This window comes from Bombina bombina, chromosome 2 (genome assembly GCF_027579735.1).
Source record: "Bombina bombina isolate aBomBom1 chromosome 2, aBomBom1.pri, whole genome shotgun sequence".
Taxonomy (NCBI): Eukaryota; Metazoa; Chordata; class Amphibia; order Anura; family Bombinatoridae; genus Bombina; species Bombina bombina.
This window is the reverse complement of record NC_069500.1, coordinates 374612119-374630248: the sequence shown is the minus strand read 5'-3', so window position 1 is coordinate 374630248 and position 18130 is coordinate 374612119. Positions and strand designations below refer to the sequence as shown.

Here is an 18130-nt window from a genome sequence, read left to right as displayed (position 1 = left end):
CATGTGCTTTTAGTTGTTCAGTTTAGGATTCAACATCATAGGTGCCCTGTGTGTTTTCTTATTACACTTATGCTTCTTTTACTGTTACTATAAGGTTATTGAACTTAATTTATAGCCTAGTTATGATAGTTGGGCAGAATATGTTATAGGTTGGTTGTACACAGGGGGATCTATTTATTTTGAGTTATAACGTTAAATATGTTTACAATAGCGACCCAGGTACTGGCAAACCCATTTTTCTATTGCCCATCTAGAACATTCTGAACGAAATATACCCTGTCTTTAAATGGGGCAACTTCTATGATCTATAAACTATTACTCCTTAGAACACAAGTCGTTAGTTAAAATTCAAAGATAAGGTTCAACATTGCTTTAAAATAACATAACTATGATATAGTTTACTGTGGTCTAGACAATTACTCCTACTTTCAATTGAATCTAAAATTTAACTTGATGTGTTACTAATATGGTATACTTAATACCCAGACAGAGCAGCTGTTCTAAACCTCATCTACGGTCAAGAAACTCAACAGCTTATTTTTAACACTTACTCTAAATGAGAGGAGCTGTTTCTAAAGACTAATTCATTACAACATTACTCTTTAAGGGTTACATATAGTTTATTTGTGTTTATACATGTATTTAAAATGTAAATTTTACCAGAGCGAATACACATAAAGCTTCTTTCTAGCGATTAATCTTTTCATTATCCCTAGACGAAATGGCAGGATACAATAAACTAATAAATAAGAAGATCTCAACCCTAACATGGTAGTGTTGCTTTTACTATTTAATCTATATAATAGTCGGGTTAAATATTTTGTATAATATGAGGCTGAACGCAAGGCTGTATATAATACCAGAGCTTTCCAAACTTTTCATGTTGGTGACACACTTTTTAGACCTACATCATTTTGCGACATGGTAATTAATTCAGTTGTACTTGCAAAAAGGAGGTTAAACTAACTTGTTTTAAAATATACGGACACATACATAAATTATATAATAATAATATGTATTTACAAGTAACAGTAAGTATGTGCAAGAATTAAAAAAAAGTTTAATAACACCAATAGCTACTTACTATTTTAATGGGATTTATGAGGTTGATGGGATGAACACAATTTCTGAATATTTGGTGGAATATTAGATAAAGATACTCGCATTTCATCATCAAGCATTTTTAAGCTTCAACTTCCTATCCATATATATATATAAAAAATAGGGGGCGCCCTAGAGCGTGATCAAATATCCAACCTAATATAGCAATATATATATATCACAAATCAATTAAACAAAAAATTATAAATCAATTATTAATATATATATTACACACAAAATATAGACAGTTGGTAGTATTCCAATGATGTGAATAATACAATTGAAGGGCCTCTAAGGAGTGAGTTGATATAGAACAGTCTTTAGGCAGCAATCTGTAAAGAACCCGGCCAGGATCCCATAAAGATTATCTACAAAACAAGAGAGAGACAGATGCGCCACATGGCCCAATATTGTTTGTTCAACACAATGTATATGATCTAGTCGTGCTAATGAAAACTCACAATTCAGGGAGCACTTCAATCAGTGCAATAGAAGCAGCCTGGGATCAATCACAGTCACCCAGCAGACCGACCTCTAGGATAAAGTGGAGTAATCTGTAGTGGATATATAGAGAGACAAAGAGGTGCCTATATGGCCTAGTACAGTTTGGACCCAGGATATATTACAGTGTTTAAAGTAATATACTCACATTTGATATAGCATCTACAGTGATGCAGCATCTGTAGATGCTATATCAAATGTGAGTATATTACTTTAAACACTGTAATATATCCTGGGTCCAAACTGTACTAGGCCATATAGGCACCTCTGTGTCTCTCTATATATCCACTACAGATTACTCCACTTTATCCTAGAGGTCGGTCTGTTGGGTGACTGTGATTGATCCCAGGCTGCTTCTATTGCACTGATTGAAGTGCTCCCTGAATTGTGAGTTTTCATTAGCACGACTAGATCATATACATTGTGTTGAACAAACAATATTGGGCCATGTGGCGCATCTGTCTTTCCTATCCATATATCAAGAGCAAGAGCAGCAATGTACTACTGGGAGCTAGCTGCAAAAAAAAACTCTGACTTCAACTCAGCGTTTAACCCCTTAACGACGCATGTCGTACAGGGTACGTCGCACACAACCTGGTCTTAAAAGACCAGCGACGTACACTGTACGACATTAGGGGTTTAAAGCAGCTGGAAGCGATCCTGCTCGCTTCCAGACGCTTTCCGGTTATTGCAGGATGCCTCGATATCGAGGCATCCTGCAATAACACCCCTTTGCCATCCGATGCAGAGAGAGCCACTCTGTGGCCCTCTCTGCACCGGACATCGATGGCCGGTATCGTTGGTGGGTGGGAGCCGACTTGGGAGGCGGGTGGGTGGCCATCGATGGGCCGGGTCATGTAGAGGGGGGCGGGATCGGGGGCGGGGCCGATGGAGAAAGGGGTATTTTAATGTTTATATACAATCAATCGAAGGTATCTAGGAGGGGGTGGGAGGTTGGTCTTTGGTGGGGGGGGAGGGCTACACTACAGAAAATGGGAAATTTTAGAAAAAAACAACAATTTTATTCTAAACTGGGTACTGGCAGACAGCTGCCAGTACCCATGATGGCGCCCATTAAGGCAGAGGGGGAGGTTTAGAGAGCTGTTTGGTGGGGGATCAGTCAGGTTGGGGGCTAAGAAGGGTCCGACACATCAGCATATGTAAATATGCTTAAAAAAAAGCCTAAATATACCTTTTATTTTAGTACTGGCAGAGTTGCTGCCAGTACTTAAGACGGTGGGGACAATTGTGGGGTGGGGGAGGGAAGAGAGCTGTTTGGGAGGGATCAGGGGGTCTGATGTTTCAGGTGGGAGGCTGAGCTCTATACTAAAGCTAAAATTAACCCTGCAAGCTCCCTACAAGCTACCTAATTAACCCCTTCACTGCTAGCCATAATACACGTGTGATGCACAGCGGCATTTAGCGGCCTTTTAAGTACCAAAAAGCAACGCCAAAGCCATATATGTCTGTTATTTCTGAACAAAGGGGATCCCAGAGAAGCATTTACAACCATTTGTGCCATAATTGCACAAGCTGTTTGTAAATGATTTCAGTGAGAAACCTAAAATTGTGAAAAATGTAACGTTTTTTTTTTAATTTGATCGCATTTGGCGGTGAAATGGTGGCATGAAATATACCAAAATGGGCCTAGATCAATACTTGGGGTTGTCTACTACACTACACTAAAGCTAAAATTACTCCAAAAAGCTCCCTACATGCTCCCTAATTAACCCCTTCACTGCTGGGCATAATACACATGTGGTGCACAGTAGCATTTAGCGGCATTCTAATTACCAAAAATCAACGCCAAAGCCATATATGTCTGCTATTTCTGAACAAAGGGGATCCTAGAGAAAAATTTACAACCATTTATGCCATAATTTCACAAGCTGTTTGTAAATAATTTCAGTGAGAAACCGAAAGTTTGTGAAAAAAATTGTGAAAAAGTGAACTATTTTTTGTATTTGATCGCATTTGGCGGTAAAATGGTGGCATGAAATATACCAAAATTGGCCTAGATCAATTATTTGGGATGTCTACTAAAAAAAAATATATACATGTCAATGGATATTCAGGGATTCCATGAAAGATATTACGCCTAGATTTAGAGTTTTGCGGCCAAAGGGGTGTGTTAGCTACGCTGGCTTTTTTTCTCCCGCACCTTTTAAATACCGCTGGTATTTAGAGTTCACAGAATGGCTGCGTTAGGCTCCAAAAAAGGAGCGTAGAGCATATTTACCGCAACTTCAACTCTAGATACCAGCGGTGCTTAAGGACGCGGCCAGCTTCAAAAATGTGCTCGTGCACGATTCCATCAGCCAATCAGAATTTTCCTACCTTAATTCCGATTGGCTGATAGAATCCTATCAGCCAATCGGAATTCGAGGGACGCCATCTTGGATGACGTCCCTTAAAGGAACCGTCATTCTTCAGTTGGACGTCGGAGGAAGAAGATTGGTCCGCGCTGGAGGTCTTCACGATGGAGCCGTTCCTCATCGGATGAAGATAGAAGATGCCGCTTGGATCAAGATGGTTGCCGGTCTGGATCGCCTCTTCTTCCCGGATAGGATGAAGACTTTGGAGCCTCTTCTGGACCTCTTCAGCCGCAGGATTATGGATCACCAGCCCCCGCTTGGGTTGGATGAAGATTTTGGAGCCAGGACGGATCGGTGTGATACCCGGCGAGGTGAAGATAAGGCAGGAAGATCTTCAGGGGCTTAGTGTTAGGTTTATTTAAGGGGGGTTTGGGTTAGATTAGGGGTATGTGGGTGGTGGGTTGTAATGTTGGGCGGGGTATTGTATGTGTTTTTTTACAGGCAAAAGAGCTGAATTCTTTGGGGTATGCCCCGCAAAGGGCACTGTTCAGGGCTGGTAAGGTAAAAGAGCTTTGAACTTTTGTAATTTAGAATAGGGTAGGGCATTTTTTTATTTTGGGGGGCTTTGTTATTTTATTAGGGGGCTTAGAGTAGGTGTAATTAGTTTAAAATTGTTGTAATATTTTTCTAATGTTTGTAAATATTTTTTTATTTTTTGTAACTTAGTTCTTTTTTATTTTTTGTACTTTAGTTAGTTTATTTAAATGTATTTATTTGTAGGTATTGTATTTAATTAATTTATTGATAGTGTAGTGTTAGGTTTAATTGTAGATAATTGTAGGTATTTTATTTAATTAATTTATTGATAGTGTAGTGTTAGGTTTAATTGTAACTTAGGTTAGGATTTATTTTACAGGTAATTTTGTAATTATTTTAACTATTTTAGTTATTAAATAGTTCTTAACTATTTAATAGCTATTGTACCTGGTTAAAATAAATACAAAGTTACCTGTAAAATAAATATAAATCCTAAAATAGCTATAATATAATTATAATTTATATTGTAGCTATATTAGGATTTATTTTACGGTAAGTATTTAGCTTTAAATAGGAATAATTTATTTAATAAGAGTTAATTTATTTCGTTAGATTTAAATTATATTTAACTTAGGGGGGTGTTAGTGTTAGACTTAGCTTTAGGGGTTAATACATTTATTAGAATAGCGGTGAGCTCCAGTCGGCAGATTAGGGGTTAATAATTTAAGTTAGGTGTCGGCGATGTTAGGGAGGGCAGATTAGGGGTTAATACTATTTATTATAGGGTTATTGAGGCGGGGGTGAGGCGGATTAGGGGTTAATAACTTTATTATAGTAGCGGTGCGGTCCGCTCGGCAGATTAGGGGTTAATAAGTGTAGGCAGGTGGAGGCGACGTTGAGGGGGGCAGATTAGGGGTTAATAAATATAATATAGGGGTCGGCGGTGTTAGGGGCAGCAGATTAGGGGTACATAGCTATAATGTAGGTGGCGGTGGTGTACGGAGCGGCAGATTAGGGGTTAATAATAATATGCAGGGATCAGCGATAGCGGGGGCGGCAGATTAGGGGTTAATAAATATAATATAGTGGTCGGCGGTGTTAGGGGCAGCAGATTAGGGGTACATAGGGATAACGTAGTTGGCGGCAGTGTACGGAGCGGAAGATTAGGGGTTAAAAAAAATTAAATATAGTGGCGGCGATTTGGGGGGACCTCGGTTTAGGGGTACATAGGTAGTTTATGGGTGTTAGTGTACTTTAGAGCACAGTAGTTAAGAGCTTTATAAACCGGCGTTAGACCAGAAAGCTCTTAACTACTGACTTTTTTCTGCGGCTGGAGTTTTGTCGTTAGATTTCTAACGCTCACTTCAGCCACGACTCTAAATACTGGCGTTAGGAAGATCCCATTGAAAAGATAGGATATGCAAATGACGTAAGGGTATCTGCGGTATGGAAAAGTCGCGGCTGGAAAGTGAGCGTTAGACCCTTTCCTGACTGACTCCAAATACCGGCGGTAGCCCAAAACCAGCGTTAGGAGCCTCTAACGCTGATTTTCACGGCTACCGCCCAACTCTAAATCTAGGCCTTAGTGTTCTAATGTAACTAGCGCTAATTTTGCAAAGTGCTACTTGTATTTATGGCCCTATAACTTGCAAAAAAAGCAAAGAACATGTAAACATTGGGTATTTCTAATCTCAGGACAAAATTTAGAAACTATTTAGCATGAGTGTTTTTTGGTGGTTGTAGATGTGTAACAGATTTTGGGGGTCAAATTTAGAAAAAGTGTGTTTTTTTCCATTTTTTTATAATTTTTTTATAGTAAATTATAAGATATGATGAAAATAATGGCATCTATAGAAAGTCCATTTAATGGCGAGAAAAACGGTATATAATATGTGTGGGTACAGTAAATGAGTAAGAGGAAAATTACAGCTAAACACAAACACCGCAAAAATGTAAAAATAGCCTTGGTCCCAAACGGACAGAAAATGGAAAAGTGCAGTGGTCATTAAGGGGTTAAGCTGCCGCCCTCAGAGCTCCATGAGCCCTACTGACTACTACCCGCACTACAAACACACTGCTGTCCCACTCACTGACTACACATGCAGTCACAAGACAATTAAGGAGACTACTGGTGCAGTCAGGAGCCAATGTGCCGCCAAAGCCGCCAATGGGAATAGTTTCAGTTCCCACTGAGCTGAACCAATTGGTTAAGATGATCTGTGACCCACTAGGTATCAATCACAAGTCAACCATGTGATATGCATAGCAGGCAGGCGGAAAGTCAGAAACCAAAAAACAAATTACAAAAAATTAAATTTAAAAAAAATTGTGCTGAAGCAGGGACACACCTACACACTGCTGCTGACACACTAGTGTGTCCCGACACACAGTTTGGAAAGCACTGCTGTATACTATTTAATATGTTTATGATTTTAGGCAAGACTCATACCTCTTACTCCATATAGTCAGTATATATATTGTAGTATTCTTGCCCCCTATATAGAGTTCTCTGAGTGCATCTGTTAGCCACCAGAGACTAAATCGCCGTTTCCCTCGAAAGCACCGCCATTGATCCTATTTCATGTCCTGTTGCAGAAATGATTGAAATCATGTCATCATTTCGGTGGCATTGGAGAGATTCTGTGTGAGTAGGAAATATTATATTCAGCTGCCATACAGCTATAGGTGGCATCAGGTCCTGCAGAATGTTCATTATGCCATGTTTCTTATTTTCATATATACTTACCCTATATTGTGTACGTGTATAAATATATATGTATTTTTTGATAGTCTTGATTCCCTGTTGCCGGTTGGGAGTAGCTTATCTTGTTTTTTTGTTGTTTTTTTTCCTTTCCTAATTTTACATCACCTAATATGCTAAAGGTGCTGCAACAGGTCCTTACTTTATTTTTTATTTTTATTTGTTTTTTTTTACACATATAAGTACAACATAAGTATGGTAACATCGCTGTTAATTCTGCTTAATATGCCTAGTTTGTATAGATCCTCACGTCACCGTGATAGTACATATTCATGTATACTCTAGGTATTGTGATTTTATTTCGCTATTTCAGCTTTATGCATTGTGTTTGTTTATATATCTGTGTACCTTGTACATCGGCGTGATTATCTGTATGACTTGCATTAATCACTGTTGTCAATGGTCTATATATTTGAAAAACTCAATACAAAAAAAAGTGGTGTTTACAGTCCCTTTAACTGTCTGCAAAAAAGTTGTTTAACAATCTTTCTACAAATGAAACAAATCACAATGATAAAGAAAGGCTGACACTTCAAAATTACTTTGGGTATTTATAAAATAATTAACTCTTTATGTACAGGCAGATTCATGTTCAAAATGTACTGAACCCTGGTTCGGTCTTGTAGGTTTATAAGAAACCTTTCTTTCTATACTGTGTAGTATACTATAACTAAATATACCTGCCCACATATTCACTTATTAACATTTACATTTAAAATGTTTCAAGCATGTTTCTGAAGTTGCGGTGACTCAATAATAATATTTCATGTATTGTGCAAGCAGCTATAGAGGGCAATGGCAGGAATGCCCACTGACAATTAGCTTAGAAAGATAGGTGATGTAAATAGGGATAAAAAATGAATTTTCCTCTGCAGACTCATTAGCTTCTATAAATTTAGCCCATATTGTACGGTTCACGTGCAGCAGTGTGTTCTTCAGTGCTGCACCAAACTTCTAGAGGGAAACTATTCCAATAGCAATAGCCCCTCCCCCACAAAATGGCTGCCACACAACAGTGGTCATCCCTTGCTGTCCTGCCCCACCTGCAAAACACCTGGTCAGCCCATGGCACACCCCATCACTGCCCATTACACACTCAGCCCCTTCCTCCTGTTGCAGAGCTCCTTCCTAACCTCCCATTGTAGAGCACCCACAATTTGCCAGTGAGCCTCCTGGAAGCGCCCAGACACATTTTATTTCCGCCTCTTTCAAGAGCAATATAATTTAAAAAAGAGCATAATTATAATATAGACCTTTATTTCGAGAGTTTTAGTACATTTAGTACTTATCCCTGGTGTCAGCAAATAAAGAAGACTTATGTCAGCAACGTGCCTTTAAGTAGCTTCTATTTAGTATAGAGTGTGTGTAAAACTGTTTACACCATTTGTCCTTCTCTTCCTCTTTCTAGAGATACAATGGAGAAAAGTAATCTCCTATTCTGGAATTGTTATTATGGGAATAGAAAAGATTCTCTCTGGAAGATTTGTGGCGACATTGATGAATAGGCATTTGGTATACAATCGATGAGCAGCTGGCAGCAGCTTCCTAAGAGAAGTATCTATTTTTTATTTCTTATTTTTTGCGCACAGTTTGCTGTGAGTTTTGGTTTTACACTTGAGCACTTGATGACAGACAAAAGCATTAAAACTATTTCTACATTATAAAAATTACATTTTTTAACTAATTCTCTCTCCAGTACAAAAATGTTATGTCGAGGGAATCACATAGCATTCACTGTAAGCTTGTAAGCTTTCTTCTTATTATTATATAATGGGCTCTATGTCATCTTGTGCTTTACAGAATTAGAAGCTTCAAACGCATAAATTAGAAATGAATTTCCAAAGGCTGAAAGAAATCAAGCAGAACATTGTTTTAAACAGAGAAATGTTTCTTGTTCTAGTTGGAACAGAGGGCTCCATGTATTACCTGGCGAGAGGACAAGCTTCTCAACTTGAGAAGTTGTCCGGATGCATTTGCTACATACGGGCAGTGGAACTGTTTGTCCGCTTGTCCGTATGCATCATTACACACTCCCCTGAGAAGGGTCTGTCAATCACCCAGAGTGAGCGATTTCTCTGTAATTCTCTTTACCACCTCAAAGGTGGCAAAGAGTGTAAGAAGCAGCGGTCTTATGCTGCTTCATACATGGAGCGCAGAGTGTGTAACATGAAGGTTAACAGAGATTTGGAACAAGCTAAGACACCTCCCTTATTTTTAATGTGACATTTACTGTATTATAAGAGACATATACGTTGTACATGTGACTTATATCAAAGAACTATAGCCAATGAGCTTATCAAACAGGATGGCCACAAGAACTTCTCCAAATGTGTACTTTCTGATTTCCCACCTTTCTCTAAGATCTCTCAGTAATAATTAGTCAAAGCTATTTTCAGGAAATCTAAACATACTATTAGAGAGATTAAACTGCTTGCCAGAGCTGCATCAATTAAACAACGACATATAGATAAATAAATACTGTATATCATTGCTAAATTGCCATCTTTGCTAAATTCTCTGAAAATTAATACCATAAAACACACTAATAACATGAAATTACTATGGATCCTCAAAATTAAAAACATTCAAATATTTAATCAATTAATATAATTCTTAGTAAATAACCAACTAATGATTTTGCTTCAGAACTATGAATTGAATGTTCCAATTTTATCTGTATGTCACTTTTGTTGCTGCTCTTCACTAGACTGGAAGCTCAACAGTAGTTGTGTGACATTTGCTAAACATAAAAAAAAAGTGAGAGTATAACTGGTATCCAGAATTTCTTTATAAAGTAACTTAGAACAGTTATAACATTTGTAGAGGATATGTGTGTATGAGCACGCTATACCCTGGGAGTGTGCATGCGATTTCTTATGCTGACTTCATTGATTTGGCTTTTTGTAGGGAGAGGCCATAGTGAAACACTTTATTATCGTAGTTATGTTAAATTGTCATTTTGTAATAAATACTGTGTTAAATAGTATAAATGTTGTGCCTCTTCTTCCTGCACTTCTGTGCTTTAGAGCTATCTAGCATCATATTTTTATATCACTGATATTCAGAGGCTCCAGGGAAATTAAACTCAAAATGTCATTCCTTATAAAATATTTAATCCCACATAACTGAAAAACATTGCAATGCACTTTTATTATTTATTTTGCCTGCTTTTCCTCTAATTTTTTCAGATGAGCTGGAGTGTATATTGTGGAATGCAGAATGCTGCTAACAATGATTTGTTTGATATGTGCAGGAGATCATGTGTATCTGTTCCTAATTGGCCACAGAAAAGGAAGTAAGATACACAACATACCGTACGCCTTTAAAGGGGTGTGTTCCGGGTCTGCACATTATGCAAATTGCAAAACAAAATATGTTTTAAATATTGTTAAATTATTTATGTTGCATGCTGACCTTTTATAATGCTGTGAATCATTTCTGATGCATAAATAAAAAAAAATGTTGTTCATTTAATAATATAATAATATAAATCGAAAAAAAAAATATATTGAAGTAAGATATGTTATTTCTACTAGCCTTGCTACAATGAGATATATGATTCGATAGACAATCTCTTCATATTAAAACTAATGACTTGTTGATACCCTAAGCATAAAATATACGGGCAAAACGCATTAGCTGTCATCACAGAGCCAATGTGAGCTCTTTTTTTAAAATTAGGAACGAGTAGTTTACGCATATATACTATGATTATGTGATAACATTGGGGTTATTGTTTGGGTGTTGAGCCCGGAGGGTCTGTCTCAATTAGCACTAGAGCGTGGAAACTTTATTTTAGGCAGTAAATGGTGGGCGGCTAAACTCAGAAAAATATATTGATACTTGGCTAATGTAGATTTACTTTAATTTTATAAATTACCAGTAACTTGATAATCTAGTCCTCCTTGTGTAAATTTAAATCGATCTACGATATCATTCGTAAGCCTTTGCGCTTTCAGTGTTATATCAAGTATACTTAGTAACAATACAGGGAAGATACTATTACGTTACTTTGTTAGTTTTGGGTTACTCCCTCAATTGACACGGTTACGTTGGAGAATTAACTTGGGAAACAGTGTGTATGGTGTACAATACATAACTATCACAATTAATAAACATCTCAGTGATTATGTACACACTGATTTTAATACTAGATACCTTTACTGCTTCCTAGTCATTTTATAATCATCACGCAAACTGAAAGTATCTAACACACTACATATGACAGTTCTTTAGAGAACGCAAATGTTTAAACACGAGTAAGCCCTATACCTGTAAAATCAACATATCACTACAATAATACCGGGTCCATAATAAACCAGTGGACATTCCAGTACACCCTGATAAAGCATTTCAGCTGACGTTAGATAAGCAATGATATATATATATGTTTCAAGGGGTATGTTAAACTGGAGAGTATATTTGGAATAGATTACGGTTGCCCCACAGTGTAGAATATAACATAATCTGATACCCATTACTCTATAAATAATGCGAATCAGGGTGATTTAGAATTTGAATCCCTAGATGGTATCCGGTTACTTATAAAAGGGGTTATTAAATTACTTTCCGTTATTACCTCTCCGTTGTTCACTGATTACACAGTCAATTAAAATATTATCATTACAAAACACACAGCATTCGATGCTGAAGTGGGAATACATAAACATATATTTCTATATATAGACATGTCCTCAGAATAGTAATCCAATAATTTCATTAGACTGTGAATGAATATGTACCACTGTTTACAAACGCTTATACACCAATAAGCCGTATCTAAGTTACATTGTGAGTACTTTACTTATGTGGATATAGAACAAACTCTAGGAGCGACATAAAAATACCACAGTGACTATACGCAAACATATTAGAACATTATCAATTTTTTCTTTTCTTCCTAGTTAATTTAAAAGTACCATAATAATTGAATATAGTTATTATGACAATGTAACTAAAGCACAACTACTCAAACACCTATGAGTTCTGTATTTGTAAGATTTATATACAGTTATAAGGGATCTAATAACAACCTAGAGGACATTTAAGGACACCTTGATAAATTATTACAGTTGATGGAACAACAGTGACTGCACATACATGCGTCTAAGTAGTATATATTTCTATTTTTCCAATCTACTTTAGATATCGTTGACTGTAGATACTAATATGTACTGGATTTACTGAATTAATATCCAGTCAGATTTACACAAGTAGAATTGTGATACAGGCAGCCCCCTAGCCCACCCCTCTCCTACTATAACATATTACTTGTACTACTGGGGTACTTTATATTTTATTTTCATTACCCTAGTGGATAATGATAATTTAGGTGCAATATACCCCACATATACTTAGTGTATTAGTGTTATCATATTAACACATGTTCAGACTATACCTTAAATACCTACTTTGGCTATCATACCTCAGAGGCCTATTTATATAATTAAATTACATTAAGGTATCTATCTGCGACTACTCAACCCTAGGTTTTTAATTGTATGTGTTCCCCCCTCTCCCCCTTTTTATCCATAATTTATTAAAAGTTATGTTTTAATCGTGGCAATTTAAACTCCGCCTGTTGGTCAGGACAGTGAGTGCTAATTCCGCATTCTTTAGTGGACTTATAGTTTCTCTTATACTTCCACACTTTGGTTTATATAAAATAATTGTTGCTAAATGTGATAATTATCTCTAATCACAATATCAGCAGAACATCATGTTTAGTATTACTATATTCTGGCACAAGGACATACCTTCTCTGTGTAGGTAGGCTGTGGCGCAGACACATAAGCGTTGCTGTAGTGTACTTCTCTCCATTTTCCACCTGTCTCCGTAGCTCCCACTGATCTGGATTATCCACTTTCACAGACATCACTTTTGCGCCCAGAGCTGCCTTCACCCTTTAGAAAAAATAAAGGAAATCATTTTGCTTTATAGCCTTATAAAGAAGCTATATAAATAGCCCACAGCAACATGGCAAATTCATAATTTAGGTTGTGAGTAGGAGCTTCAGCAAAAAAAAAAAAAAAAAAAGGAAACATATAAGAATAAAAAACATAGATAAAACGAGCCAGGTCTTCTGGATTTCAGAATCTCTCCTTGAGTATAGGGGAGGGAAACCCTTTGTTAGTTTTCCTTGTCGCTTAAACAGATAGAACCTGAAATCTAGTCCTATTTATGGGTCCACTGAGTAGTTTATAGTGACATGGAGTCAAATTTCCATTATTCAGACAGAACATACAATTATAAATAAAACATTTCTCTTGGGATTCTTTAAGGAAGTCTCAGGAGTGTTCATGTGTCTTTAGCGCCATGCGTATAATATTGTTACAAACACTGCTACCATATGAAGCTCAAAACACATGCACGCTCCAGATCCTATCTCAGTATGCTGCCAAATAATGGGACCAGGTTTAAGGATAGCAAGAAAAAGATGTAAATTTGATAATATAGGTAAACTGTTATTATAGAAAAAAAGTGTTGATTTTCATGCACTAACCAAATTGACCAACAAAACACGCAGGTGTTGCATAATTTCTATGATTCAGGCACATGTAAAAGCTGTTGATTAAATGTGGTTGATTAAATGTTTCCCCTTATATCATCAAAGTAATCTCTGTCTTAATTAAAGGGACAGTAAAGTCAGAATTAAACTTAAATTGATTGGATAAAGCATGGAATTTTAAACACTTTTCCAATTTACTCCTATTATTAATTTTGCTTAGTTCCCTTGCTTGTATAATAATAAATGCAGACAGCGTATGCTGTCAGCATTTATCGATGTGCGGCAGACATGATACGCTACCGTGGATCATGTTGGCCCGCACATTGATAATTCGACCTCAATGTCCCTTATACAAACTTTATCTTAATCAATAATACAATTTCTTTGAGAAATAAACTGCAAAATTATATTAGACTATATATCAAAAACAGCAACACAGATATCTCATGCACCTACACATGCTAGGGATATTTTTGCTTTTCTGTTTAGAATTGTCATTACACAGATTAGGCAGCTACCAAGGGGAGCTATCTGTCAGAAGGTGCCACTCTGGCTAGTCATGTGGTTTAAACTTCCAATCAAATTATTACTGGCTTTCATTCTTCAACTTGTTAACTTTGAACTCAGCATTGTTTGATTGGATTTCCTGTGTAAATTAAATTTTCATATAATTGTCAATGTTTGTTTTTAATTAAAATGCAGACGAATAATTCTCTGTTTTCTAGTTTAAGGTACAACAATTAATTGTTATCATGTGTCAGCCATCACTCACATCAACCACAGTTTAATGTATGTACACACCTGCACATGCTCAGTAGCAGCTGGTACTTCAGAAATTGTGTAAAATAAAAAATAATGTGCACAATTTGATAATGGAAGCAAATTGGATTTTTTGTTATTGACTGCCCTAAATGTGGAAAGTCTTTTGAATTTAGTGTCCCTTTAAAAACATGCAAAAATCTGCACATTATGCTAGGAAAGTTAGAATAGGCAATAAAATACTTGACCCTGGTATGATATTCCCCTTGGTTGTGAGAAATTAAGAACCAGTTGCCAACTTGCCAATGATTTTGTACTACTCTAAGCAATCATTGTGTAATATGTGACAGGGTTAGGAAACTGATAGCAATTTGCAGCATTCTTAAATGGACACTGAACCAAATTTGTTTCTTTTGTGATTCAGATAGAGCATGCAATTGACTCCTATTATCAAATTGTCTTCATTCTCTTGGTATCTTTATTTGAAATGCAAGAATGTAACTTTAGATGCTGACCCATTTTTGGTGAACAAACTGGGTTGTTCTTGCTGATTGGTGGATAAATTCACCCACCAATAAACATGTGCTTTCCATGGTCTGAACCAAAAAATAGCTTAGATGCCCTTCTTTTTCGAATAAAGAAAGCAAGAGAACAAAGAAAAACTGATAATAGGTGTAAATTAGAAAGTTGCTTAAAATTGCATGCTCTATCAGAATCACGAAGAAAAAAATTGGGTTTGGTTTCCCTTTAAAGGGACATGAAACGCAATGTTTTCTTTTATGATTCATATAGAGCATACAATTTAGGGCTAGATTACAAGTGGAGTGCTAATTTATTGTGCACCCATAACTGGGCAAATTCACCCATTTAAGGGCGCACAATAAATAACCAGCCATTACAAGTGTCTGGTTATTGCTACTGCGAGCTCAGGGTAGCAATTGGTGCTCTGAAAATTAACCAGAGATCAGATCTCTGGTTAATTTTCTAAATGTCTACAATTTCAGTGTAGTGTTGGTAATCATAAAATAAAAAAAATAGCTTTATTTTATTTTATTTTTAAATAACTGCACAGAGCAGTTTTTAGGAATTAAAGTTTTTGAATGTGGGGTATTAGGAGAAAAATGTACTGAAAAGTGCCTTTACATTACGGTCTATAGAGACTGTGTGTTCCCTATAAATAAATATGTATATACTTATATATTTATATGTTAATATGTGTATAAACACAAATATATATGTATATAGCCATATACATATTTATTTCAATTTGCTACCCATCACTGCGCGACTTACCCCCTTCACTGCACTAGGTTCTCAAGCTGTGTCTCACGGCATGAGAATGAGGCTCCCATTGGAGCCTACAGAAGTGCGCTCTATTGAGCTTTCATACAATGTGTACGCAAGCTCACATTAACATTGCGCTTGACCTCAAATACCGGCGCACATTTGCGTGCACTGGTATTACTGGTGGAGTGAAAATATTGCACTCGCGTTAGCGCAATTTTGCACTCCACTTGTAATATAGGCCTTAATTTTGTTCCCAATTTACTTCTATTATCAATTTTTCTTTATTCTCTTAAAAGGGCAGCAATCCACTACTCAGAGCTAGCTGAACACAATGGTAAGCCAATGATGAGAGGTATATATATAATGTGCAGCCACCAATCTACAGCTAGCTCTCAGCTCCTGAGCCTACCTAAGTATAACCAAATTAGATAATGGAAGTAAATTGGAAAGTAGTTTATAATTCTATCTAATTTATGAAAGAATGTTTTTGGGTTTCATGTTCCTTTAAGTTCAGTCATCTGAGCTCTGCTGCTGACCCAGTCAGCAGCTGTGCGACTGCCTCTGCTGATTGAATAGCGACAGAGTAATAATTTAACTATGTGTTTAATTCCTTTGCATGGCATCTCTTATATTAAAAGTCCCTGATTGCTTTGTTTCAGAATAGTACTTTTATCACATGGCAGGGCATAAGTATGACTGGCAGTTTATTAAAAATACATAATGTAAAGAAAATATATCATAAAAGCATCAGTATCTCATATAAACAATAATAATCTAATAAAAATAATAACTAAAAACTATATACATTGCATATTTATCTTCAAAAAGTACCAAAACAATGTATTTTATATACTAGTGATTTTTAATAGAAAATGTGTGCGCATCCCTATAGTGCAATGTAAAACCCAGAAGATTATGACTGTAAACTTTAGAAAAGGACAAAACCTTTTTTGGCATTCTCAGGATTTCCCTTTCAAAGGGCACAGCGTGTTTTAATAAGTTAGATCTCACAAATGAACAAAGCAAATAAAAAAAGGTTTGTTTATGAACTGTGACTTGTATTGTTTGTTTATTATTTTTGTTATATTATACGCTATTGCCTCCAATGTAATATTTTTACTATAATAAATGATAAAACTGCTCAAGTTTTACAAGTTTTTAAATATGACTTATTATTTGCATAGTTTTAGATAAATTGCTTGAGCTTCTATGAACTGTAGTGTTTATTATAGTCACATTAAATCAATAGAATAGATTCACTATAATCTTTCCCATTCTGATATTAATTTTAAGGGCTGATTCAATCATTTGTGAGAGACTTCTCCAAATCCTAAGGCTCAGTTGTTTAAGGCTCCCAACTCAGGCATCTGTAAGTGTTCAAGTTCCTTTACAGCGTTGTCTAAAAGCATTTTTTTTTTACAGAGAGCTGCATATTTTGCTAAGGGCGTAATCTACATTTCTGTATGCAAAGAAGAGACACACGAGATACAGTAAAGTGCTTAATACAAATTTAAAAAAAAAATCAGAATAAAAGTTTGCATTAAAAATGTTATTAATAATATCCAAGAAAAATTGTCATTTCAAAATAGAAAGTGCAAAATGAAAAGTTTATTTTTATTTTTCTATCGTACAATGAGGCTTGCAGCATTGGTGAATGGGTTGAAATGGAGCGTTCCTTGGATGTGCCTGACATATTCACACAGGTGTCACTGTATTTCTAAGTCCTGCTGTTTATTCCCACCACATCTAAACTGGGGAATTTGTTTCAAAATACACAAGGCACTGCTTTTAAAGCTAGTAGGTGAAACGAAAAGTGAATGCAAGGTATCTGACCCCTATTTATCTATTGTATGTGTTGTAATGCTACATCCCCCAGTCGTATCTCCACCTCCTGAGAGCAGTAATGCATTAAAAGATGATGCTAAACCCAATATAAAGGTGCTCCTAATCCAGACTTCATAGTAAAAATGGTTCCAATTCCAAACTAAAAGAGATCCCACAGCCACAGTCCATTCCAAACCATCTGGAAAGCGCACTATAACCAATTTATCATCAATAGCTTTTCAGATGCATCTCTGACATGATAACACCACCTTTACCTTGCATGGGCACAATTCCACAATGCTATTCCAGTTAACCAGACAATACCTCCCTGCAGCATATTTATAGAATTTGTAACCTTTTAAATTTGAAGCCTTGGACCTGTTAAAAAAACATTTTCACCTATTTTCAGTAGCAGTTTTGACTCTTTATACAGCTTTTTCCAGTGTATGTTTAGTTCACAGTATTAATAACCCACATTAATAAAAAAAATATATAGGTAAAATCTGTCAGCTCAGGGGAGTGGACTTTGACAAATCC

At 36.2% G+C, this 18130-nt stretch overlaps 1 protein-coding gene across 1 annotated transcript in view; it reads right to left on the bottom strand.

Moving 5' to 3' along the window:
* The window catches only part of TMEM132B (transmembrane protein 132B), an 847178-nt gene that overhangs the window by 690609 nt on the left and 138439 nt on the right, over nt 1-18130 (bottom strand). Inside the window, exon 2 of the mRNA XM_053701851.1 lies at nt 13003-13118. Within this exon, the coding sequence (XP_053557826.1) occupies nt 13003-13118 (116 nt within the window). The remainder of the gene's footprint in view (nt 1-13002; nt 13119-18130) is intronic.